This window comes from Musa acuminata, chromosome BXJ3-6, assembly GCF_036884655.1.
Source record: "Musa acuminata AAA Group cultivar baxijiao chromosome BXJ3-6, Cavendish_Baxijiao_AAA, whole genome shotgun sequence".
Taxonomy (NCBI): Eukaryota; Viridiplantae; Streptophyta; class Magnoliopsida; order Zingiberales; family Musaceae; genus Musa; species Musa acuminata.
The window spans coordinates 6,752,423-6,776,064 of NC_088354.1; the positions used below are offsets into that span (position 1 = coordinate 6,752,423).

Here is a 23,642-nt window from a genome sequence, read left to right on the forward strand (position 1 = left end):
GACACAAACGAGACGCCTTATCCAACCCCCTTCGTAAACAAACAAAAGGAGATGCGACGAAGAAGCCGAGACGCAGTCTCTTATTCAATCACCCACACCACACGGTTCAAATCTTCAAAGGCAGACTGTGTCTCGTTTTGGATGCATGATTCCTCTCTCTCTCTCTCTCTCTCTCACACACACACACGCACACATCACCCCAAGGTTGCATGTGAAGGAATGGCTATGGGTAACCGTGCAAGATCCAACTCCTATGCATGCAAAAGGAGCTCTCTTTCTTAGCATAGAAGTCTCAAAGCCTCATCCCGCCCAATACTTTGATGTCAGAAGAAAAAGGGAACAATGAGGAACACAAAAAGAGAGGACACACGTACAAGAATGCATGGCATCAGGCGAACCTTTGGTATCAGATTAGATTTGTTTGTCTGTAAACAACACCGGTGTTGCCTCATTGCACATCTCCAAGTGTAATCAAACGATACATTGCTTGGCCGGTAGGTGTTGAAACAGAAATCTTTAGAACTTGGAACTAATCTAAAAACAAGTTGAATGTTTTAGATTCTAAAAATCGAGAATCTCTGAATGGATGTGAATGGATCAAACCCAACCCGGTCCGGCTGAACTCGGGTTTAGGTCTATTTTCCTTTCAACTGAGATCCTTTGCAATGCATAAGATTCACAGAGATAAGCAGATCAGAACAGAGAACTAAATGCTCACTTCTTGAATGCTTAATGAGCTTTAAAGATTCAAGAGATAAACCTAATCATAACAGCATGAAATGTCTGATCATGAGCATGGTTATTAGAACTCCTATGATGGCCCCTCCTAACAGAGTATAAAGGTGCATGAAATCAGAGTTTGACATTACTGGTGATTCCATGGGAGTGTATATTAAGCTATCTGTCAGCTATATGGCTAAATGAAATCTACCAATTGGTTTCTGAAAGCAGAATAAGAATAAAGCCACCAATAGTTGATTTAAATAACAACATAACTCTGAGTTGCAACTACATCTAAGGATACATATAAGGCCTATGTCATAAGTTCTCACCAATAAGGTCTAGGCATCCAGATGGAGATAGACAAGCTATGTTTGCTTTATTTGAACATGGGAAAAATAATGTCTCCTCAAATCTTGGGTTAAAAATAAAAGCAAAACCAGAAAGGAGAAACACAGAGGTAGAAAGAGCTGCTGAAGTGAGATCTTATCTCTGGACCTAATCACTAACCTCGGCATGTTTTCAATGATTGCTCATCAGCGACCTCCAGCTTTCCTTGGAGGAGGAGCTGACTCTTCATCATCAGATTGGACATCACCATATTGCCAAATATTCAGTCTATCTCCTTTTGCTTTCCCTTGGAACTCTTCCAAGTTATCGAGAGCTGCCTTGCGTTCTCTAGTGTCCCATCTCTTCTTCCTTTCTAGTCTGGCAAGCCCTTCCTACATAATCGTAATTTAACAAATCAGAAGATGGAACACCAAAAAGACTTGGAGCAAAATGGGGAAACGTTATCATAATTGAGACTATACAAGAACAAACAATTGGAATGGTCATAAACAACCATTCATCATTTCCAATATGGTTTGTTACGATTGTTCCAAATATGTAAACACGCATGCATCCTCTTTGGATCTGATAGGAGGATATAAAATTCTAAAAATAGAACAATGTTAACTTCTACAGAGATTTCATGCTCCTACTGCAGACAAATACTATTGTAGATTAACAAGCAAACATTAAAGAAACTAATAAACATCAAATCCTAAACACCAAACCCATCGTAGACTTAATCAAAAGGAAAAAAACAAAAGAAACATGGCAATTCATGGTTAGGGGAGTTCAGCCAAAAAGTTGAAAAAAATTGAACCTAGGGGAAAAGTTTCATGAAAATAAGAAGATACAAATTCCATAAGGTAATAGCATCTAAGATAAACCTAATAAAATAAAAAAGTCCATGCATCTAATAAACAAAAGCATCCACCATGACATTAACGAATGAAATAAACTTACCTAAGGTAATGGCATCTAAGATAAACCTAATAAAATAAAAAAAATCCATTCATCTAATAAACAAAACCATCCACCATGACACTAACGAATGAAATAAACTTGACATGAAAAAAAAAAGCATAATGCATATACATGACATGGAGACTTATGGGCTAAATTGGTTTCAGTATTCACCATTGATGTCAATTGCCGATTCGGAAGATAAACAAAAAAATTAAGGCAATATGTTTAAATAACTAGGACATAGTCAGGTATTCAAACCTGCAGCATAGTAGCATTAATACTGACTTCAGCTTCAACATCAACGAGAGTCACCATTAATACAGTTCCACTTCCTTGTCCTCTGGCTTTCCCGCCTGAAGTATCTCTTTCTTCAATCATTGCTCTGAATTCTTTTGAATTGTTCATAGTGCACTCACTCAAATACTCTGCAGCTTCTTGACCAAAATCATCCTCCAAATTAGGCACTTTAATGTAAGCAAGACAACAAAGCTGAGCCAACCCAGGAGCCGACGATACTGAAGGATCAAGGGGCCTTAAGCGACTATATGGAACAATTTCTTGGTTCCCATAGTCAATATAAAACACTTCAAACTTGTCATTAGGTGATTCCACAGCTCCTCGTGGTCCACTTACAATCTATAAACGTATCAAATTAATTATATGACAATAAACCACATCTTTCAAATGCTATTACATGAAAAGTAGAAAAATGAAGAGAGATATCAAAAAAACATGAACCAAGTAGTAAAAAAAATCTAAAGCACAATTATTTTACAAATGCATTAAGTACTAGCTTACAGAGCACAGATACATGTTTCTAAGAAAAAAGGCTTATTGTTGAACCAATACAACATACCATAAAATATTTACCATCAGAAGAACTAACAAGTAAAATGGCAATAATTGCCAGATGCTCACATTATTGCATAGGGTAGCTGCAATTGAATTAATGAAAATGAATTTTTTGGGCTTGTAAAAGCAATTTTTTGTAGATGATATTAAATGTCTTCTAGCATACCACTCTACCAACCAAATGGATCAGTGTAGCAATCATCAATGTATACACTCAACATAGATGTTCTAGAGCAAGGTTCTTAATTTCGTACCGTACCGACGTTTCGAGCTTTGCTCAATACAGTACAAAATGGGCAATACCGAGCAGTACGCGATGGTGTACCTCTCGGTGTGTGTGTATATATATATATATGTATATATGTATATATGTATATATATACATATAATATAAAAAATAAGAAAAAGGAGGTGTACACTGCCTCGACAACGTCGCCTCCTTTTCTTCTCCTTGTCGCGTCAGGTGAGGAGAAGACGCGGTCTTCTCTTTATCTGCAACATTCGGCAAAGACGTCGAAGACCGCAGACGTCTCCGAAGAATGCGGCAAAGGCCGAGGCATCTCCAGCCTTCGGTGAAAAAGAAGCCGAGCCATCGCCTCTTCGTTACCTCCTGGATCGAGATCGTCGAGGGAGGGCAGCGCCAGATCGAGAAGCATCAAGGTTCTCCCAAGTCTCCCTCTTCTTCAAGCGTCTTCTCCCTCGACGCTTCTTCTTCCCTCACTGTAGCCAGGCTAATGCCGCCCGGTAGCGGGCGACGATGGTCAAAATCAATCGTTACCGACCTGTTTCGAGCGATAACGGTCTCAATATCGACCGGTATCGCCTGATACAGCCATGTATCATTTGATACGGGGCGAGATCAACGGTATTGCCCGATAGCGAGGAATCCGCGTACCGATCTATTAGCAGACCGGTACGTATCGCCCAATACGGACGGTATCATTCAAAATTAAAATCTTTGTTCTAGAGTGCTCAAGAATGGGTCCTCTTTTATAGCCTCATCGTCGAGGTTGGGTTAACCTAGTGACATGTCCCGTCAGAGTATCCTGATTCCACCATGGGGCTTGGGGAATGTAGCCAAACTTGACTGTGTTCGATCTTATGAACTTCTTCTAGAGTACATATGCCACATTAGAGTTTAGTCTGATCTCTAACTTGAGAAATCTGGGGCTAAGCTAGGTTTGAAGAGACATAGGTAATTGGGGGCATTGCGCAACTGGTTTCCTAATCATCCTACTTAAGTTTGCCTTGATTTTCTTCATCAACAGATGCAAGTTATTAACTATACACTGAGCAATATAAATTGCTCATTGTCTTGCTATTATGCTTATCTTATTGCTATTGCATCATACTCTGGTCTATAGAACTCTGCTTTGATGCTTTGCTAAGGAATGGGTGAAGAAGTCTGACATCAATTTTAGCAGTGATGAACCACAATCTTTTAAACATAACAACTTTAAAAACACTTCTATGGCAATTGAACCTTACTAAGGAATGGGTGAAGAAGTCTGACATCAATTTCAGAAGTAAGCAAAAATTAAGTCATACCATGGCTCTATTCCAGGAATCATCGATGCTGAACTGGGCTAGTACAACATCACCCTTTGCAGGATTAAAAGAACCAATGACCGGAGCTTCTTTAATGTTTAATGCAGCAAGTTGCTGTTGAATGGCATCCACCTTCTGATCACCAACAGTTTGGACATAAAATTTTCCACCACCAAGGACTTCTGTAACCACCACCTGAATTCATCAACGAGGAACATAAGATGATCATTTTTAATATATAATTGGAACAAGCATGTTAAAGGACTCCTTGTAAAGTACCTTGAGGACTTCTTTCTGCTTTGCTTCAGCAGAGGGGCCATTTGAGACTTCTTGCCCTTCAACATAGTTCTCCCAGATCTAGCAAAAAGAAAAAAAAGAAGTTACATGTACATGTGAAGCTTAAAAGGGCAGCTCAAAACACAAGGTTCCCACCAATGCAAGGTCTCAAACAAACATAAGAAGTTCCAATAACAAAAAGAATCAGTAACTGTAGCTTACTTTTAGCTTCAGGCGCTTTGCAGACTGTTCAGCCTGAGACAAAAGGTGAGCATCTGCAATCTTGTCTGAACCAAAGGAAGTTTGAAGTTTTGCCAAACCGGCTTCCAAAAGAGTAATAGCCGTATTGGTCTTTGACTCCCACAAAGAGCCTAAGAAAGTTCCAGTCCTATCAACTGTTTCTACCTCAATCTGTCCAACATAACCAGAAAATTTGTTTAAGTGTATGAACAGGATAACATTTTAAGCTCAAATAAATAAACTATTAGCACCTCAACATCCCGTTGCAGTATTTTCCTTCTCATCAAAGCAATAGCTTCATCTGAAAAAGGCTCCTCTCGACCAGGACAGCGAACCCCGGAAAACGAGAAGGCAATACTGCATGTTTCCTTAGGAATCAACAACTTAAATCGATGACCGCTGAGGACATATTCAACAACGGCAGTATGCCTCCTACTTCTTTGCAGAAAAGGCAAGAAATCTCGAGCTTTCTTTGCGGATGCCTGTGCAGATAACATAATACTAATATTATATACCATGATAAACATATATTGCACAACGCACAAAATAGTGATTCAATTTCTCACCGTCGTCAGATCAGTTATATGCATCACTGGAGGATCCCTGGCAGAATGAATCCCTTTCCTTGAATTAATTGCACGTGATTCAGCAGCCAGCAAGGCATCATAATGATTAGACCTTTCTTCAAAATCTCGATGTCTAACTATAGTGGCAAAACCACGTGAGACAACCATCTCAGCAACATTTGTGCCTACCGGTTGGTTAGGAGAGGGAGAAGAGGTTTCATCACCCTCACTCTTCACAAGGAAAACAGACCCAAAATCCATGACTCTAGTATCAGCTGAACTAGATACTATTGCATTGGGTCCATCAGCCATGCCAACCTTCCTAGAATATTCCATTGACACGTTTACCTGATAATAAATGCATTATGAGATAACTAACTTCACAGATCTGTTCCACTAAATACACCAAGCAAATAATCATACTTGATGGCCAATAAGACGAGTACGTAAAAACTCCTTAGCTTCACGGGCGTAGGGTGCTGGTTTTTCATCTCGACGAGGATTTCCCATCTTAGGTGCTCTGATGCTTGAAAGGTTGACTCTACGCTCAGCTAATGGGCTACCATAGGGGACAGCATCATCAGCAACAATTATGCAGTCTCCACTCACTATCTCTACAACCTAAAATTAACAGAAAAAATTGCACAGTTCAAAGTATATGAATGACAGGTGCAAAACAATCAATTTCAAGAAGGCCTGGGTAAAAGTCACATACTTTTCCTGTGAAATTTTGATCATGAATTGCCTTTGAATTTGAAGCTGGAGGAACATAGTTTGTCCAGATTCTCAAGCGATCCTTCTTTGCCTGAAGATCAGCAGCCTTCAGTTTCCGTTTGGCATCATCCTCCATCATGTTTGCACTCCATTCCACAAACTTAGCAAAACCCTATGAAGTAGGGAAAACAATGTTATTTTATTAAGGACACCCATGTTTGTTTTAACGAACAAGGAAGTCAATGTTTATGAAATCTTCAGTCGTATGGGTAAATATTAATAATGCATATGTAACAAACTAATAACAAACATTTAGCTTTCTAACCTGAAAATAGAAAACACAAAAGCATCATTTCAGACCATAGAGGATAACAAGACAAAAACCGAGATAACAGGCAAAGGAAATACTTGGAGCATGACCTATTTTTGCGTAATCCTTGATTAAATTACTCGATGAAATAAGATGGCCAGTTTACCCAGAAAATCCACAACTAATTCGTTCTTAGCAGATGGCACCCCTTTATCTGGAATTAACCGAGGGGCACTTTTTTTCTATAAATCCTATATTTACCCTCCAATTGCAATCATTTTTTTTTCAAAAATTCCTGAACCAGTTCAGATCTTGTTCGGATCACTAAACTGATCCAGGCCAATTCCGGTTCAGGTCAACCTAGTTAACCGATTCCCTCCTCGGTCGCCTCCCCCTCTGTTCCCTCCTCTTCCTCTTCAAAGGAGAAGAAATAAGAGGTGGAGGGCTGGTGGAGATGGGTGAAAATAGAAGGGGGAGAAGGTCGAATTGAATCGGTCTGATTCAATTTGATCTGATTTAACACAACCACATTATGAACCAGATCAAGGACACATTAATCCATTTATGAAAATAAAAGATGCCCCTAGGTAAAAACTAATTTGTAAGGGTTTTTTTGGGTAAATTGTCCAAATAAGATTAGATGTGCCCCACCCTATTTTTAACTTCCATAGGCAGTTGCCTACAAAATGCATACAGTAGACCATTAACTAAGCACAGGTAAGCACAAAGGTCTGTCACCTCAATAATAACACTCGTAAGCAGAGTACACCAAGCATAAGTTTTGTTTGAGTAAAAGTTGCATAGAAGGAAAGAAATTCAGATGGTGAAAGTTCGGAGTTAACATTTTTTCTGTCAGTAGGATATATTCAATAAAGAGTTCAAATGTAAGAAAGACAAAATTGTCACTTCTCAGTTCTCATTGGAATTGAAGCAAGATGAGAAAGAGGAAAGAAGAAGCAGGTCACAGCTTTGCATCACTTCTTCCAAAGAAAAATCATGATTTAAGGGAACGCCGCATTCAATGGTGAGTAATTATTTTGTTTCAATCCATTGTCAAGGGATATTATGTTTCTGTTAGAACCGGACCTCAGTTGGGCTTGTACAAATGGTTTAAGGGTAACAGAGACTGTCATATTGAAGTTCATAACTAAGAAATGTAAGAACCACTCGTTAATAAGGATAATTTCTAATTATTAATTGCACTTGCAGCTTTGCAGCAGAGGTACATTTTTGTGGCACAAGGATGCAGCTGAAAAGACATGCTAACTTGACACAAGTTGAAGAAGATAAGGAAGAATAATCATGAACAACCAAGAAATATCAGAGGAAGATAATCAATGAAATTTTTATACAACCTGAGATGTGTAATATCTTACACATCTTAGGTAAAATTGGGGAATATATATTTTATTCAATATTGATTTTGGTCAAGGTAGAGCCAGAAATAGTTACATAAATAAGTCTCTGTCACATATCCATTGTCATATCTGAATTTTGTTATACAAATCTTCAGTACATGGCCTTGGGCATGTTGGAATTTATCCATACCTTTATCCGTAACTAAACATCCAAATAAAATCCATGTTAAATCTACCTATATAACGTAATGAAAATCATTACTTTGTTGGTATATAAAATCTATATTTAGCATATTCTCTTTTTTTCATCCATCCTTAATGTTTTTCATTTTTAGTTTTGCTATACAAGAAACATTACCGATAGAATTTGAATTATTTCCTTAATTGTTTGTTTACGTTATTCCAGGTTTATGTATGTATGAATTTGTCGCATGTGGATTCATATTCATAACTATTTGAAGATATCCATATGCAAATTCATGTATGGTGATCACTAGTCGATAGGTATCAAGTTTTTCCTGCATCTAATCCACTTTCACTCTTAGTAAAATCATCACAGAAAAAAGATTGTCATTATCTTTTTTGAGCTCACATAAGCAAAGCTTCTGTACTAAAGTTACTACTGCTTGGTATATGGTTGCAGTATGCATACATACATTCTGTACAAGCTCCAGAGCAAGGTCTTTTGCAATATCACCATCCGGATAATAAACTGAGCCAATTAGATTGCTATATTTGTCTACACCTTCCAGCACAATCCTGACCTGCACAATTTGAAATTAATTTGATATGAATTATAGATAAACAAATGCAGAAGTACATACAACAAAAGAAAAAAAAGAAGCCCACGTCTCTGTTTAAAACACGAGTTTCTGTAAAGTGTTTGGCTTCCCTCCCAAATGGATCTGGTGCAACTTCGGTGAATGATGCTGAAGAGGCAGCAAGCCTTTGGGCTGATGTTACTGGCTGCCGATTTTCACCCGAAATTTCACCATTTGTATCATCAGTAGTGACATCACTCTCAGGAATGGGGTCACTAACAGGCCTTCTTCCCATTGAAGGAGCCTATTTTTTTTCAAGAGAAACAGCTTTGTCATATAAAGAAAAAGAATCAAAGTGAACACTTTCTCCTTCCAAAAATTTGTTCAGAAAATCGCATTTGAAATAAAATGTTCTCGATCACATTATAAAACATACCTGAACCCCAGCGACAAAAACTTGAACAAACTGGAACTCAGGGAGGAGGTAGACACGAACAGTGCCTCCATCACGGACCTGCTCAACAATCCCTTGCATGGGCTTGCCCTTGTTTGCAGCTAGCAGTCCCATGGCATCAAAATTACCAGGATCACCAATGGCTGAAGGTGGTAGATTTCTTACAGCTGCCTCTGAAGCACCCGGTACCTACAGTAGGTGAGCAAGAAAAGCACATGACTACTCCAGCTTTTATTAATCATGCTCATGTTTTAGTGATTGCTCTTTGTCATCAGTTGGCTCCTCAACATTAGCTAGATTTCCGAAGGAAAGCAGACAGTTAAGGTTTAAACATTTTAGGAGCCATTAACAGCCACACAAGCATGAATAACAGAGCCTCAATCTTTTCAGCATAGGATAAGCAAATGTACTAGACATGCTTGACATGAGAACGAAAAATTTCATCCTGTACAAAAAAAACATTCAAAAACCAACAGAACAGAGAGAAAGTGTACTAACCTTGCTCCAACGCCCTAAACCCTGTTGCTTGGCTTGCTCTTCCAAACGTTGTAGCTCTGCTAAGTATGGGCTTGCTTCACCTTTCTGTTGACCTTGTTCCCTTACCTGATGAAAACAAATGCATACACAAATATCAGCATTGAAACCATTGGAGCAGTATAGAAAGAAAACAAGGTGCACAAGTTATTCTTACTTTTGCCCATCCTTCAGAAACAACTAAAAATGCAACATTCTTATCTCCAAGAAAAACAGAACCAAACTCTCGCCCAATTGTTGGAACTGTGTAGTCCACCTTGAATGTGACATCCTGAAGGAATTAATCAAGACTGAGAAGAATGTTACCTACTGCAAATAGATATTTAAGATATTCAGACGGAAGACTAGAATTAATAACCTTTCCAATGCAAAGTTTCCTCAAAAATTCCCTGCTCTCCCATGCAAATGGTTCATCAATACCACCTCGACGGGCCTAATTCATTATACAAAAACCAGAGAATATTGCATTAGGTGCAAGTATTATTACTTCCCATGAATCGACAACATTTTCAAGCACAAAGTGATCCTCACTGACAACAAAGAAAAAGAGGATGATTATAGTCATTACATATAGTATCATTTTAGACACAGGAATATAGCAAATAATTACTGAATAATTTGAAATGTATCATTTCATGATCAGGATTTCCTGAGTGCATAATGAGACGCCAAAGATTTTTTTTAATGATTGGTTAACGTGGTGATTACGTACAATGCAACCCAAACTAAATATTCATACCAATCTAGGGGCAATCAGAGAAGACAAAGTGATGGTCTTCTCAGGAGGGATATCTGCTTTTGTGCTTCCCATAATAACCAGACAATCCCCCGAGGTAACAGCCTTGACTTTCCCCCTCAGCCATCCCGTTGCTCCTGCCGCTGATGCCATGCCAAGTGATAACCCTACAATCACCGTTAGAAACCTAACGTCAATAGAAGTAGCGAGACAAGATAACAATTGACAATTCTATTCTCCAAAGATATCCCTTTTCAAAGTGTGCAATAATTTTGCATGTAATCTTGAAAGAGTCATCAAGATAACCCATCAAAAAACTTGATATGTAGTAATAAAAAAGCCAAAGATGAGCAGGGAAGAGATGAGATCAATCAAAAGCAATCATAACAAAGAATCATATGGGTTTAACAGCATAAAGATTGACGTTGCTCGAATTTATCCTCGCGTAAATAAAACCCTAGTATACCTAAAAAATGTTTTTTTATACAATCAGCAGCTACAGGAAGCGGAAGTTCTTTGATTCTACAAAAGGTGACATTTCTAACGATAACATCTTCATAGGAGCATGAGAGGCGTACAAAACCATATTATTTTCGCAGATCTGAGAGACGAGAATGGCAGCAATCGATCTGATACAAATTCGCAACAGATCTCCACTACCTCGTAACGATAAACAACTACAGAGCCTCGACAAGCATATCAAAATGAAAAGCAGAAATCAGCTACGAAGAAGTAAGGCCATGACGGGATCAAATCAGAACATGCAAAAATCCCGGCTAAGGACGCAAATCTGTAGTCATCTCGGAAAAAAGGAACGAGTTTTCGCGATCAGAAAAAGATAGAAGAGCCGATCTAGTTCATACTCCATGAGATCCAGGGGAGGCCTACCTTGATCCGATCTCCACAGGGGACCAACCACCTCCGGCTCAGAATCGCTAAATCTAAGCCGGATCTCCTCTACAACCCGCTCCTCCTCGCCTTCGACGCAACCAAAACGCGAGGGGGAAAGTAGGGGAACGCGTCGATGGAAACGCCGCCGCAAACGAAGCTGCGAGCAAATGCAAGCCGGGGTCGGGGGGGGGCAAATTTGCATATATATCTCCGCAACTCCTGAAGTTACGTATTTATCCCTCAAAATTGAAGATGCATATGATTTCTTTAAATTATTTCGAATATACCCAAAACACATCAGGCCCGCACATCAACTCCGGCACGACTTTTGATGAAATCACTATTAGTCTTATCGGGTAATATTTATGTAATATATCCATAAAAATATATTTCTATATAATTACGATATCCAAATAAATTATTTTCTAAAACTAATAGAATAACTTTGTACACGAACAATATAAAATGTAAATGAAACATTATAATAATGACTCCAGCTAATTTAGGGGATGATAGCCGTTATTAGATTCACTCTTGTACTCACTGGGATCTTTGAATTATCTACTTTTAAGTAATAACATATAAAACTAAAATTTCTCAACAAATTAAACATCACAGGAAATAACCAAATTATTATATATTTATATAACAAGAATGATTAAATCAATTATACTAATCAATTTATAAAATCATATATGACTAACCAAATTATTAGATATTTTATCAATTATTTGTATGAATTAACTTTATTTTTTTTTCTAATGTGTACATTAATAAAACTCATTATGCATATTGAACATAAGAAAATTTTGAGATATAATTTATTATTCTTATTATTGTTATTATTGAAAAATCAAAATCGATGATTTTAGTAGTTTTAAATCAGTTGTATGCTTAAAAAAAAAATACATATAGAACTTGTGACACAATGGTTGAATTGTTTAGCTCAAATTTGGGTACTATGAGTTAGATCTTGAGAGAGGTATTTAGTTTGATTAAAAATTTTATAATTTTATTTTTTTATATCGGTTTTGCTCATTATAGTTATACATCAATTTTTCAATTTTAGAAATAAAATTATAATTTTTTATATTTTAAATTTTATATTTATTATTCTCTAATTTTTTTTTATTTTGTAAATGATAAATGACGAGTATGAGATTTGAATTTTAAATTTTTAATTAAAATAATAAAAAAATTAATAGTTCCAATTATAATTGGAATTGTCACTTCCTATTCCGAATTCAAAACCATGACAATTTTCATTATTGTAATTATCCTTTTTTTTATAGATTTATTCTTTCGATTTCATAGTATGTTCTTAAAAAATATTATTTATTAAATGATACGATATGTGGGTATGTATATTAAACCCACGTATTGCTAACTTGATACTCATTTAGTTATTGGTGTGGTCAGTAGACTCGTGAGAAGTTGTCCGTTTTGAGCGATGGACGTACCAACATGTGAGCTCAAAAAAACACATTTAAGAATAAAAAAAACTTGACGAACTTAAGAGTCATTGATTCTCATATTCGAATTATTATCGATCAACACATTCCATCGATCTCCACGAGTATGCCATCCTCAACCCCCATTTGCATGTATGTCTCACTTCTTAATGGACAAACATCAAAGCACCGAGACAATCGAGGCTGTAAGCCCCAGCATGCAATGCAAGTAAGACCGACCCTCTTACCTCCATGCACAACGATCCTGATCTCCTATAAGGAGTTGGAAATGAGGTTGTCTATAGTACAAGGGGATGAATGAAGTGACAATTAGACAAACTTGCTTGCGGCCTCCTAGGAAAAGATTGACGTTGAAGAAAAGGAGGAGGTTGACATCATCAACCTTGGATCGGAGGGTATAAATAATGGATTAACACTAGCATGACACCTACTCAACCTCTTTTCTTATTGGAACTCGAATTGTTGTGGCTGGTTTCGATACAATAGTCGATCATGGCCAGCGTCCCCACATCACGACGACCTCATTTACGACTGATGCCTTCCGGACGTGCCCGTCTCGGCCATCCTGCCGTGACGTAAGCGGCGACGTGAATCGTTATCCCCGCAAAAAGAGGCCTTCCCTCTCATCACACTTATCCGCCTTCGATGTCACTAATATCTGTACTGTCGTTCGGAAAAACGTCACGCTGACCAGTAGCAGAAGGCCACGTAATATCGAGATGCTAATCGTCCAATCAGATACCAAGTGCCACGTCCTACTTACCAAGTCAACCAATAAATACAAATAAAGATAAAACGCGTTGGGAGGCGAAGGCTCGCCAGAGAAAGCGGCGGTATGTTGGCGTTATGAGGGTAACTGTGGTAATTCATATATCTACGACGCGATCCAAGTTACGAACGGAAAAAAAAGTAACCGCAGGAATGGACGAACGTTCAATTTTCTACTCTCGAGTACCTTTGCCTGGGGCCCGCGCCTTGCGTGGACCCCACAAAACTTCTTTTAGTTGGGTATTCCGTTGGGGTGGCGGATGCGTGTCGGAAGTCGATATCCAAACAGAAGCAGCTTCTGTCACGGCGCTAGATACGAATCGTTACAAAAGAGGCGGTTTCTTTTTGCGGGAAGTGGATGGAAATCGCCTTTGTCTGGGAAGACAGGAAATACCACATCTCAATCACCAAAATCCAAGTATGGGAGAGTTTTGTGGGTCCCAGAATCTTTGTGAGGCAGGGGATAACGTGTTCGCTGGTTTGTCAGAGACAGGGGAGCCTTCACCCCTCTGATTTCCTGTCGACGAGTCCAAATTAATCATGTCATGCTTATGTATGGGTCCACAAACGCAAGATAACCAACTAACAAAAATGCATTTCGCATCTGCAATACGTGCGGTACCCGCTTTCTTACTTGCTCTCCTATTGGGTTAACGGTGGTCCACTTGCACCTTATTGAAGCAGGGAGGTGAGACAATCTTCCGAATGAAAACATACGCGGAGAAGAATTCGGGTGCACGAGCTATATTTATTATTTTGGCCCTTTTCCGTCAACGGTGACCGGTGGAGACCGAGGAGAGAGACGTGGGGGGGTGGGGAAGGGGCGGATCCGGTTGGGAGCGATGGCGGGCGCGATGCTGCTGCTGGTTGGAACAGGCCGGCGGTAAGGGTTTGGCTCCGAGGTGGCTCTCCGGCCGTTCCGACGGCTGGCAAAGCGGCTGGGAATATGGGCCATCCCGGCGTACGTGGTGGCCCACACCGTCGCCCTCGCGCTCTGCTGCCTCCCCTAGGCCGTCTTCTTCGAGGTCAGCACCTCCCTCTCCTTATGGATCGGACGGTCTGTTCTCAGCACCACGTTCGTTACATTCTTTCTTACTTTTTTTCGCTTGCTCTGTTCGATCAGTGATTTAATTATTTTCTTGATCTATTTCTCTTCATACTCGCTCCATCCTTTTTCTTCTATCGTCGAGCGACATCAGTGAAAAAGAAGGGATTTTGTTAGTTCTATGACGAGAGTTAGTATTTTTTAGGGTGTCAATGCCTTCTCTCATTGTTAACAGTAGGAAAGGTTAATTGGGGCGTTATGGGAAGGGCATTCAGTATATACTTGACAATGCTGACCCACAGGTGTCACAACCCGGCCTGTACGTCCTCGTCAAGGCCCCTTAGCCCAGTGGAGCTATGTCCTCGTCAAGGCTCCGGGCCTGAGCTATGTCCTCGTCCATGTTTAGCTCCATGATGTAATATGTACGGTGGCTTCGTTGATGGATATCCTCTTACCATACACCCTAATTCTAGGTTCGTTTTTATACCAATTATCATAATTCGATGTGATGGGATAATTGTTTTATTAATTTTGTTGAGTTCAAACCATTGATTCAAAATGCTGAAGTTGGTCGGAATGCACCCATCAGATCTTATGTGACACTCATCGGGGTATTACAAAAAGATTACAAGACTTTTAACGAGTTTTGTTTGCTGAATAAATGGAACAATAATTTTGCTGCAATATATAATGTGATTTGAGCATAAGTTTCTTTAATTTAACCTACTCATGAGGAGTATTGGTCCTGCAGAATTTGGTCAAATGTTTGCATTATTTTTCGGAAGGTAGGAGCAACCAATATAGTGCTTATGTAGAAAGAGTTTCAGCAATTGCAACAAGGCATTTAAAATTTCCAATTCGTGGTTGTCTTTGAAAGACATACTTGTTAATGCTAATATTAATGGATTTTAAATTTGGATGTCCATTTGGTGGCCTATAATATCAAGAAGAGTAAACCATGGAAAAATGGATTGCTCGTTTGCTGGATCTGAACCTAATTCAAGGCTGATTCTAACTCTCGCCTTTGGAAATTTGATGGTCAACTCTTCCTCCATAATGTAGACCAGATCATTGGTGAGCTTGAGATTTTTTTTTAAAAGTAATTGGAAGGCATTATGTATTCGAGGATAGAGATCCGATGCTTCGCTATACAAACAACACAGCTTGAAGAGTGCACTGAGACTAGACTACGAATGAGATATTTTAAAATATATTATTTGTTATGATTCTCTTCTCATTAGTTGGATGGAAATTTTAATTGAAGATTCAGATTTATAGTTTTTTAAGAATTCTAAGGTGTATATTGCTTCTGATGGATCATCAATTCCGAAGTTAGAACTGCTTTAGTTCCTTAACCTAAGAGCTGCACTATTCAACAACAACAGTGGCAGATTAAGTCCTATGCCTAGGCATCAGCATTGGGACCTAGAAAGTATCATCCAATTTCCAAGTAACTCGACTCTCAGTAATCTACTGACCAAGCATGAGGTGATGGCATGGTCATAAGCAGATGGGCCTTTGGCTAATCAAAGTTGTCTGTATGGGTTTCATTGATTCTGAGTCTTGATTTTTCTCAATTGAAATAAAGTGTAAAGTCTACTTTAGTTGGTTTGTTTCCTCAACACTGTCCTCCGACATGGCAAGATAAAACTTAAATCAACTATTGAATACTGCACTAGATGTAATAAGTAAATAATCGAGGAGCCAATGAGGCAATATTTGATGTAGGAAACTGCATTTGTCAACGGTTCATACTTCATTCAACATACAATGTCAAATCTAAAAAAGCCACCAGAAGTAACACTCCTGCAGGCATGCACAATATTGCTGAAGTGGCCAGTAGTGATATGCCCTACATAATACATTCCAATTATAACTTCAGCTGGCCATGCATTTTGATCACATAATACATACAAGCCTATGCCTAACATGTCTTAACCAATAATGCCTGCTTTCATGTTGTCCAGGGCAATTTTTGGGAACTCAAAACCAGTAGCAGAGTGGGCACACAGCAGCAGATACTTCCGTCTCCTTGCCAAAGGAGTTGAACGCAATGGTTGGAGATTTGTGCTTCTTCCTCGGTTCTCACCCTTGCCCTCTTATGTCATTAACTATGGATTGGCTGCCACTTGAGTAGGTTTTCTTGTCCATTTCCTTCTTCCTACTATTGTTGGGTGCTTGCTTATGATCCTTCAGAACACATCTCTCAGCAGCCTTGCTGGGGCAGCTGTGGCCTCAACAACTGGCTCTAAGAAGTCCAGTTCTATTCATATGTTTTTCCCGTACTTGGAATTATTTCCAGTATTCTCATACCTTTGAGGATAAAAAGATATTCATCTGGGTTTGCTGAAGAATTTAAGCAACCTTTATCCTAGACGAGCACTGATGGGAATATCAATTCTGTTTGGCCATCTCATAAAAACAATAAAATGGAGGAAGAAAAATAAAATGATTTCCTGTTTTTTTAACCTCTTTACGAGCCTATTTTAGATGATACATTTAGCATTTGGACTTCAAACCAAAATTGTCAATTAATTAAGCTTGGTGCTTTCCTTTGAGGGCATGCTTTGCTCTTTGGATAGAGCATTTTGTCTCACACAAGCAATTTGTCAGCAATATTTATCCATTGCACCTAAGATTTTCACCACATGTGCACAACAGCATCTATGTAGTGGATTCATATTTTTTTATTGTTGATGATTTTAGAGACATTTTAAATCTAGTTTGACATGTTTTATATTGATTATGAGTTTTAGTGTGGCATATACACCCCTTTGATATTTGTAAAGTATCTGCATACAACAGCCATGTCATGGTAATTTGTCCATGAACATTATGTTGGCTGCAGTTTGCTATTCTCATTCCAAGTTATCAGAAGATCTCATCCTCCTCTCTGATAGCTCATGAGAAGGGATGTCACTGCCGGCCCAACAACTCCAAACCCGATCCGGAGGAACTCGATCCACAATTTTGGAATTGGATCCAATCATGGAATTGAATCCATTCATGATCTTCACCGTAGGATATATCATCTTACATCACTGTTTTGTTTTTAAGAACAATTGAGCAGATCTTCCATGAGCAGATCTACATATATAATTATTGTTTCTAATTGTTTATTATTATTTGCATATCTCGTGTACTTGCTAGTGTAGATAAATTTGATAGAGTGAAAAGGGCAGTATATATAACCTTGAAAGAAATCATGATCATTTTTGTTGTCGGTCCATTGATACTAATTGATTGGTGTTGTTAGATGTAGAAGAGATGGTCCATTAACCAGCTGCACTAAAATGTTTCACGTGTAGGTCTCCGATTGACTGATCAAGTGGACCCAACTGCTGTCTTGTCACAACTACGGCATTAAAGTTTTCATTGACATGAAAGATTCAAAAGGAGACAGAGAGCTGGGGGACCGTGTTATGTTGGTGGTTGTTGAGTCCATGTCTGTGTGCTCAAAATTAATACAGGTCAGGCATGTCTACGTGAAAAAAATGGCAGAGACCACAAGAGAGTTGGAGATTGGAATGGTGGAAGTGGCAGCCACAGAGTCGTTGATTTCTGGTGTTGGTCAAGACGAGAGAGGGCTATCAACAGATGGGAACAAGAACTGAGTCAGGGGTGGGTGAACTCATGCCTCACACATGAAACAGAGATGAGGGTCGTGAGGAGGATGTCACACGACACCGTTCAGATTATGAATGATACAAGAGGCAGGTGGGGTGAAAGGGAGAGGGCTTCATCTTGTGACAGAGCTTGACCGTATGCCTTGGTGTTTCAACTGGATGCTCTCTTTTTCTTTGTGTGTGTGCAGTGCAATGAAACTTTGCAATAGATGCGGCCTCCTCTATGACCACATCCAGAAGTAAGGGAAGTCCATCTTATATTTTCTACAGGTTACCAGAAAGCAGAAAATTGTCATCTCTCAATAATGAGTAGTCTTTGTCTGAAAGATTATCCTGCTCAGCAGTATCTCTGAGACCAATAAGATTTAAATATTTTCTCGAAGATTTTCTCAGAAATTACACCAGTTTTTGTACCCCCTCAAACATTTTGTAGTCTGTAGGTAGGCTTTGACTTGTCAAAAAGAAATGTTGTTCATGATATTTTGTTTTCTTTTCTTTTCCTATCAGACTTCTTGAAGAAAAATTGCAGTTTGTTTTGTTAAGGAAGCCTGATGAGAATAATGATGTCCATGTGAGATTAACAGTAAACAGTTCATGAGAAATTTAGCTATTGGAGGATTGACTGTTCTGATCAAAATCCTCCCAGAGGTTAGGAGATATTGGAACCATTAAAAACGTTATTCAGGTTTCAAAGACATTCCATCTATATCACATCAGAGTCAAGTTGATATGGAATTGCATGTTTTGCATCATATTAATTCATTTCCAGAACAATATATCCGAAATCCAGCAAGTCTTAGTTTAAGCTGTACCTGAAAATTTATATCAGAGAACCTGCTCTGAACTTTACCCGTAAATTCCCGAAAATTTAAGCTGGTCAACATTGTGAATTTTTAAAGACTGAAAATTTATTTATAATTACCTGAAATTATTAACATAGCCAAACCTGATTTGTTTATAGTGATGGTCAAAGAAAGAAGCATGAATTCTGAATATGATTTTGATGAATCAAAGTCCACATTCAGAACACACACTTCTGGAATAGCATGTTCTGACCATCGATCCAGAACAAGGGATAAGAGGAAGCGAGAAATCTACCATCACTAGTATTTGTTTGTCTTCTTTTACCTTCCTGTCACATATAATTCAAACCTTTCATTGTCTTTATGTCCTTGTTCTTTTATCTTCTTTATTTCTCAGAATCCTTCTCCTTTTCCTCTCAAACATGTCACTCATGTTTTGAAGGTCATACTTGGTTCTCACAAGTATTTGATGAGAGAGCTTTGTTGGAGAAAGCTACTGGGTGGTGTTGGCATGATTCATGATGAGGGGGGGTTGGTTGGAGAGCAGATGATGATGTATACATTATATTGGCCACAGTAGTCTTTTGCATGGCTCCAAAAACATAAAAACAGAATCTTGTTTTTCTTTTATAGTCTGAATGGATGTGAGGAAGACTTCTCTCCGTCATGTTTTACCAGAAAACTTGGAACTGAAACAAAATATCCTGTATGGAAGAACCAAAGCATGCAGAGAGGTTTCAATAGAAATCTTCAAGTTCTTTTAGGGAAAAATAATTACTTACATTTAACTTAACCACCAAATCTAACTCCTTCCCTGCCACTAACAGCAGATGTCAACTCTTAACAAAGCTGTGCTTTACTTGCTTTTCTATTAGGTATCATAAATCTAGTAATCCTTGTTAAGCCTCTTAAGTTTGCTTAGATCCAAACTGACCCTTAAGGGATGTCAAAGACCTAAGGATATATATAGAAATAGCTATACTGCCTGCTTTAAGTAAGTAATCTACCATCTGCTTGCTGATAGATTTGGATCAAGCTTCAATATCTAACTACAAAAATCGAGTTCATTGATAAAGAATTGTGCAGCTATGAGTACTGATACTGCTGTTCACTCAAGAACTCATAAGTCAATTTGCATCGACATGGGGAGGGGGAGAGGGAGAGAGAGATATTTACATCTGATGCAGTGAAGTCATCACCCTGATTCTTCAGTTCATGTGGCCCCTATGGTTTTTATCTATCATTCATGTCTTTTTCTAATCTTGTTTGATTCTCAGATGTTTTCACATGGAGGCTGCTACCTGTTGTTAAAAGCTTGTGACCCCATTGAAAGCTCTTTGTTTAGTACATTCACCTTTTGTTAGGTTAAAATATCGCCAATTGTCCTCACGTCCACCTTATCAAACATCTTAATCCAATCAACAATATGATTAATGCAAACATGCTTAAACTCTCATACTGTGAATACCATATGAGAGAGAGTGAGAGAGCAAAGGATCTACAGCACCAGTAGCAAAAGTTGAGTAGTGTAGTTCAACACACAAGCACCAACAATCTATAAAACAAAGGAACTTTCAACCCTCTAGAGCTGGGAAGAACCTAAAAGGTGCATGGTCACTGTCCCTAGGAAGATGTTGCAAGATCCACCATAATTGGTGTTTATTAGCTATTATATCAATTCAATCCTAATCTATGTAACCATCCTCCATTGACCTTGCCTTGAAGGCATTGGGCCACAGAATATGGTATTCCAAAACCCCCTTCATGTCAAAGACACGCACCTACATCTTACTAAAACCTCTTCATCAGAGATGCGATGCACTCGATGAGGTTAGGTGGCCCATGGGATTGAGAGAGAAGTAGCTCGCTTGCTCTCCAGATCTCCAAAAGTCAATTAATGTCATCCTATATATTATATTTCTCCTTTGTAGCTACGTTCGGAGCAAAAAAGGCTATTGGAAGAGGCAAGCTTTTAGAGCTGGCACTGTCTAGATCAGATAAACCAAGACAAAAGAGCGACATTGAGGTCAAGAGAGAGATTAATGTAATCTTTGGCTCGTTTGTTCCCATCGACATAGTCACCTGCATCAGAGTCGTTGTCCATCTCTCACATGCGATGATGAAGCAACCACGAAAGAATACGTCGGAAAAAGCAGACAAGCAGAAGAAGAGAGAGATTTCTCTAGGAATGCAACAGGAGTGATGGTGACAAAAGCCCTTGCGCTAAGTCACGGCTACCCCCATTCGATCAAGTCCTCAAACAAAGTTTGGATGACTTCAGACGAGATGTGAGAACGGGTCGTCCTCAAACTTTGTGATCTTCCAAAGTAATGTTGAGATATATGATGTGAACAAGACTTGTACTGCTGATATGGAGGGAAAAGAAAAGCTGCAGCAGAGCAGTAGAACTTCACCCGTTCCAAAGCAAGCAGGTTTCCCAAGCTGAAACTTTCATCTACGTTGCGGACGAAAGGATCTCGATGGCATACTATTCACGGTATAGGATGAACAGTAGATGAGACGAAAGCACAGGCAGAAGAGGGATAGAGAGAGTGGGCGACACTGTTGTTCGCTGCAGTTTGTGTACTTATATATAGAGATTTGACACCAGATCCGACACTATCAGTGCTGATGACTGTTTCCTGTGATCGCAGATGACTATCTTTCTCTCTTCCATTCCTGCCTGCTATATTCTAGTGATCAGGAGGTGGTGAGGGAAAAGAAAAGAAGAGATCAGGAGATGCACTGAAAGGACTAGTGATGGGCAGCAGCCCGCCCCATCCTGAGACCACCACCCACGGGGGCCGAGATATCTTGGAGATCGGTGAGCCAGAACCACCACCGTAACCACACTTCCGTGATTGCCGAGACACGGAAGCGCTCCCGCCGGCGACGGGACGTGGGCGTGGCTGTGTTGCGTTACACGAACGTGTACCAGCCTCAGCTGCAAATTTGCATAGATGATGATGACATATGACGCTATTTATATGTTTATTGACGCCAGCAGTCCCCATTAAAAAGTATATGGTTCGATTTAGTTTGTATAATACAAATTATATATGTTCTGCAACATATATAATAAGTTATATATAGACCATATAAGAAATCACACCAAATCATAATATCCAAACCAGACCTTATGCAGATCTACTTACATCATGCTGGTCTTTACTGGTTCTCATGTGTGTATAAATACACCACCCCACGCCTTCCCCCCACATTTCGTTCCGCGAGCAGACCGTCATTGCGTACACGAGGAATATGGCCGTGCAAGCGCAGCATCTCTCCAACAGTACTTTCTCGCCGGACTTCCGCAGCTGGTAAGCCAGCCTTCCTCGCTCCAGAGCGCTTCCTTTATTCTCTTCATGTGCATGGGATTCCTTACCCTGCATGTGTTGTGCACCTCATCACGGTTTAGGAAGTCTTGTTACCGATCCATCGTATGTATATATTTGATCGCAGGGCCGGGAACGATGTTATGGAAGAACTCCATCTGGTGCAGGACCAGCGCAAGATGCTTGGGGTATACACCGGCCGTCCTGGCGGCGTCAACGATGGCACGGTGTTCAGCGACCCCATTAGCGAGCTATCTTGCAATGCTTCCGGGCCGAGGAAGCGGCCGCGGGAGGCCGAGCTGCTCGTGGCGCTGCAGCAACCCTCCCAGGATTACAAGCTTAACCTCGAGTCGCGGCTCCGCTACCCCAACCTCATGAACAGGCTGGTTCCGTTGAGCTCGATCGCCGCCAACGTCACCCCCTCTGGCTGTCAGCACAGCCGCTTGGCCGAGTCGGGCGGTACCTCCACCAGTGGCCGTCCCGTTTCCCTTCTCACTCAAGACCTTGTATCCCATCTCTTAACCCAGAAGATCGAGATCGACGCCCTCGTTCGTCTTCAGGTGCCATCTCCATCCCCACCTTCTCCCTCTCCCTTCCTGCATAGGTTCGATCGGTTCTTTCTTCCTTTCCTTCCTTGAAGTCTAAATCTTTTTCTTCCAACTATCTGGAGAGCGAGCGACTGCGGGGTGGATTGAACGAGGCGTGGAGGAGTCGTTGTTGGACGCTGCTGCAGAGGGGGGAGCAACATGCTGCCAAGCGGCTGAGGGAGAAGGACGTCGAACTGGAGAAAGCGCTGCGGAGGAACTCGGAGCTAGAGGAGAGGATACGGCAGGTGAGCGCAGAGATCCAGATGTGGAGCAGCGTCGCCAAGAACCACGAGACGGTCGCTGCCAACCTGCAGGCCAGCCTCGAGCAGGTCCTCCGGGAAGCCGCCGCTGTCCCCGAACCCCAGGAGGGCTACGGTGACACCGACGATGATGCCCACTCAGGCTCTTTCGCGGATGCTCCGGCGCCTCTGGAGGTCGATGCTCGCCGGCGTCGGAAGGGGACCTGCCAGGCGTGCGGGCATGGGAAGGCTTGCGTTCTGCTGCTCCCCTGTAGGCACCTTTGCTTATGCAAGGTCTGCGAGTCGACGGTCGACGCGTGTCCTGTATGCCACTCCGCCAAGAACTGCTTCATCCGAGTATTTATATCGTAAACATATCACAGCAACCGATACGTTCTTTTCGGTTCGGCTTCTTTCTTCCTTAACGGATGTTGTTATCTTAGTGCATCGTTTCCTCACCGTCAATAGGCGGCTTGATTTGCTATCAAAATATTTCACTTCTTTTAAAGCA

At 40.1% G+C, this 23,642-nt stretch overlaps 2 protein-coding genes and 1 long non-coding RNA gene across 3 annotated transcripts; 2 read left to right on the forward strand and 1 right to left on the reverse strand.

The window, feature by feature from the left end:
• Nucleotides 1-953: 953 nt before the first annotated feature.
• LOC135640878 (ribonuclease TUDOR 1-like) lies at nucleotides 954-11,418 on the reverse strand. Its single transcript, XM_065155677.1, has 17 exons — nucleotides 11,254-11,418; nucleotides 10,369-10,532; nucleotides 9,988-10,062; nucleotides 9,787-9,900; nucleotides 9,594-9,698; nucleotides 9,078-9,284; nucleotides 8,730-8,945; nucleotides 8,537-8,644; nucleotides 6,214-6,384; nucleotides 5,922-6,119; nucleotides 5,499-5,846; nucleotides 5,184-5,414; nucleotides 4,915-5,103; nucleotides 4,696-4,773; nucleotides 4,417-4,611; nucleotides 2,275-2,652; nucleotides 954-1,442 (listed from the first exon to the last, which is right to left on the reverse strand). The coding sequence occupies exons 2-17, from the start codon at nucleotides 10,516-10,518 to the stop codon at nucleotides 1,257-1,259; spliced, it is 2,949 nt and encodes a 982-aa protein (XP_065011749.1). The 5' UTR covers nucleotides 10,519-10,532; nucleotides 11,254-11,418; the 3' UTR covers nucleotides 954-1,256.
• A 2,883-nt stretch (nucleotides 11,419-14,301) lies between these two features.
• On the forward strand, nucleotides 14,302-18,642 carry LOC135639573 (uncharacterized). The gene is made up of 3 exons (XR_010496986.1): nucleotides 14,302-14,521; nucleotides 16,509-16,674; nucleotides 17,850-18,642. It is a non-coding gene; the product is annotated as an uncharacterized LOC135639573 (long non-coding RNA).
• Nucleotides 18,643-22,110: 3,468 nt separating this feature from the next.
• On the forward strand, nucleotides 22,111-23,540 carry LOC108953075 (probable BOI-related E3 ubiquitin-protein ligase 2). Its single transcript, XM_065155220.1, has 3 exons — nucleotides 22,111-22,290; nucleotides 22,433-22,865; nucleotides 22,976-23,540. Exons 1-3 carry the CDS (start codon nucleotides 22,232-22,234, stop codon nucleotides 23,501-23,503), a joined length of 1,020 nt encoding a protein of 339 aa, XP_065011292.1. The 5' UTR covers nucleotides 22,111-22,231; the 3' UTR covers nucleotides 23,504-23,540.
• The last annotated feature ends 102 nt before the right edge of the window (nucleotides 23,541-23,642 follow it).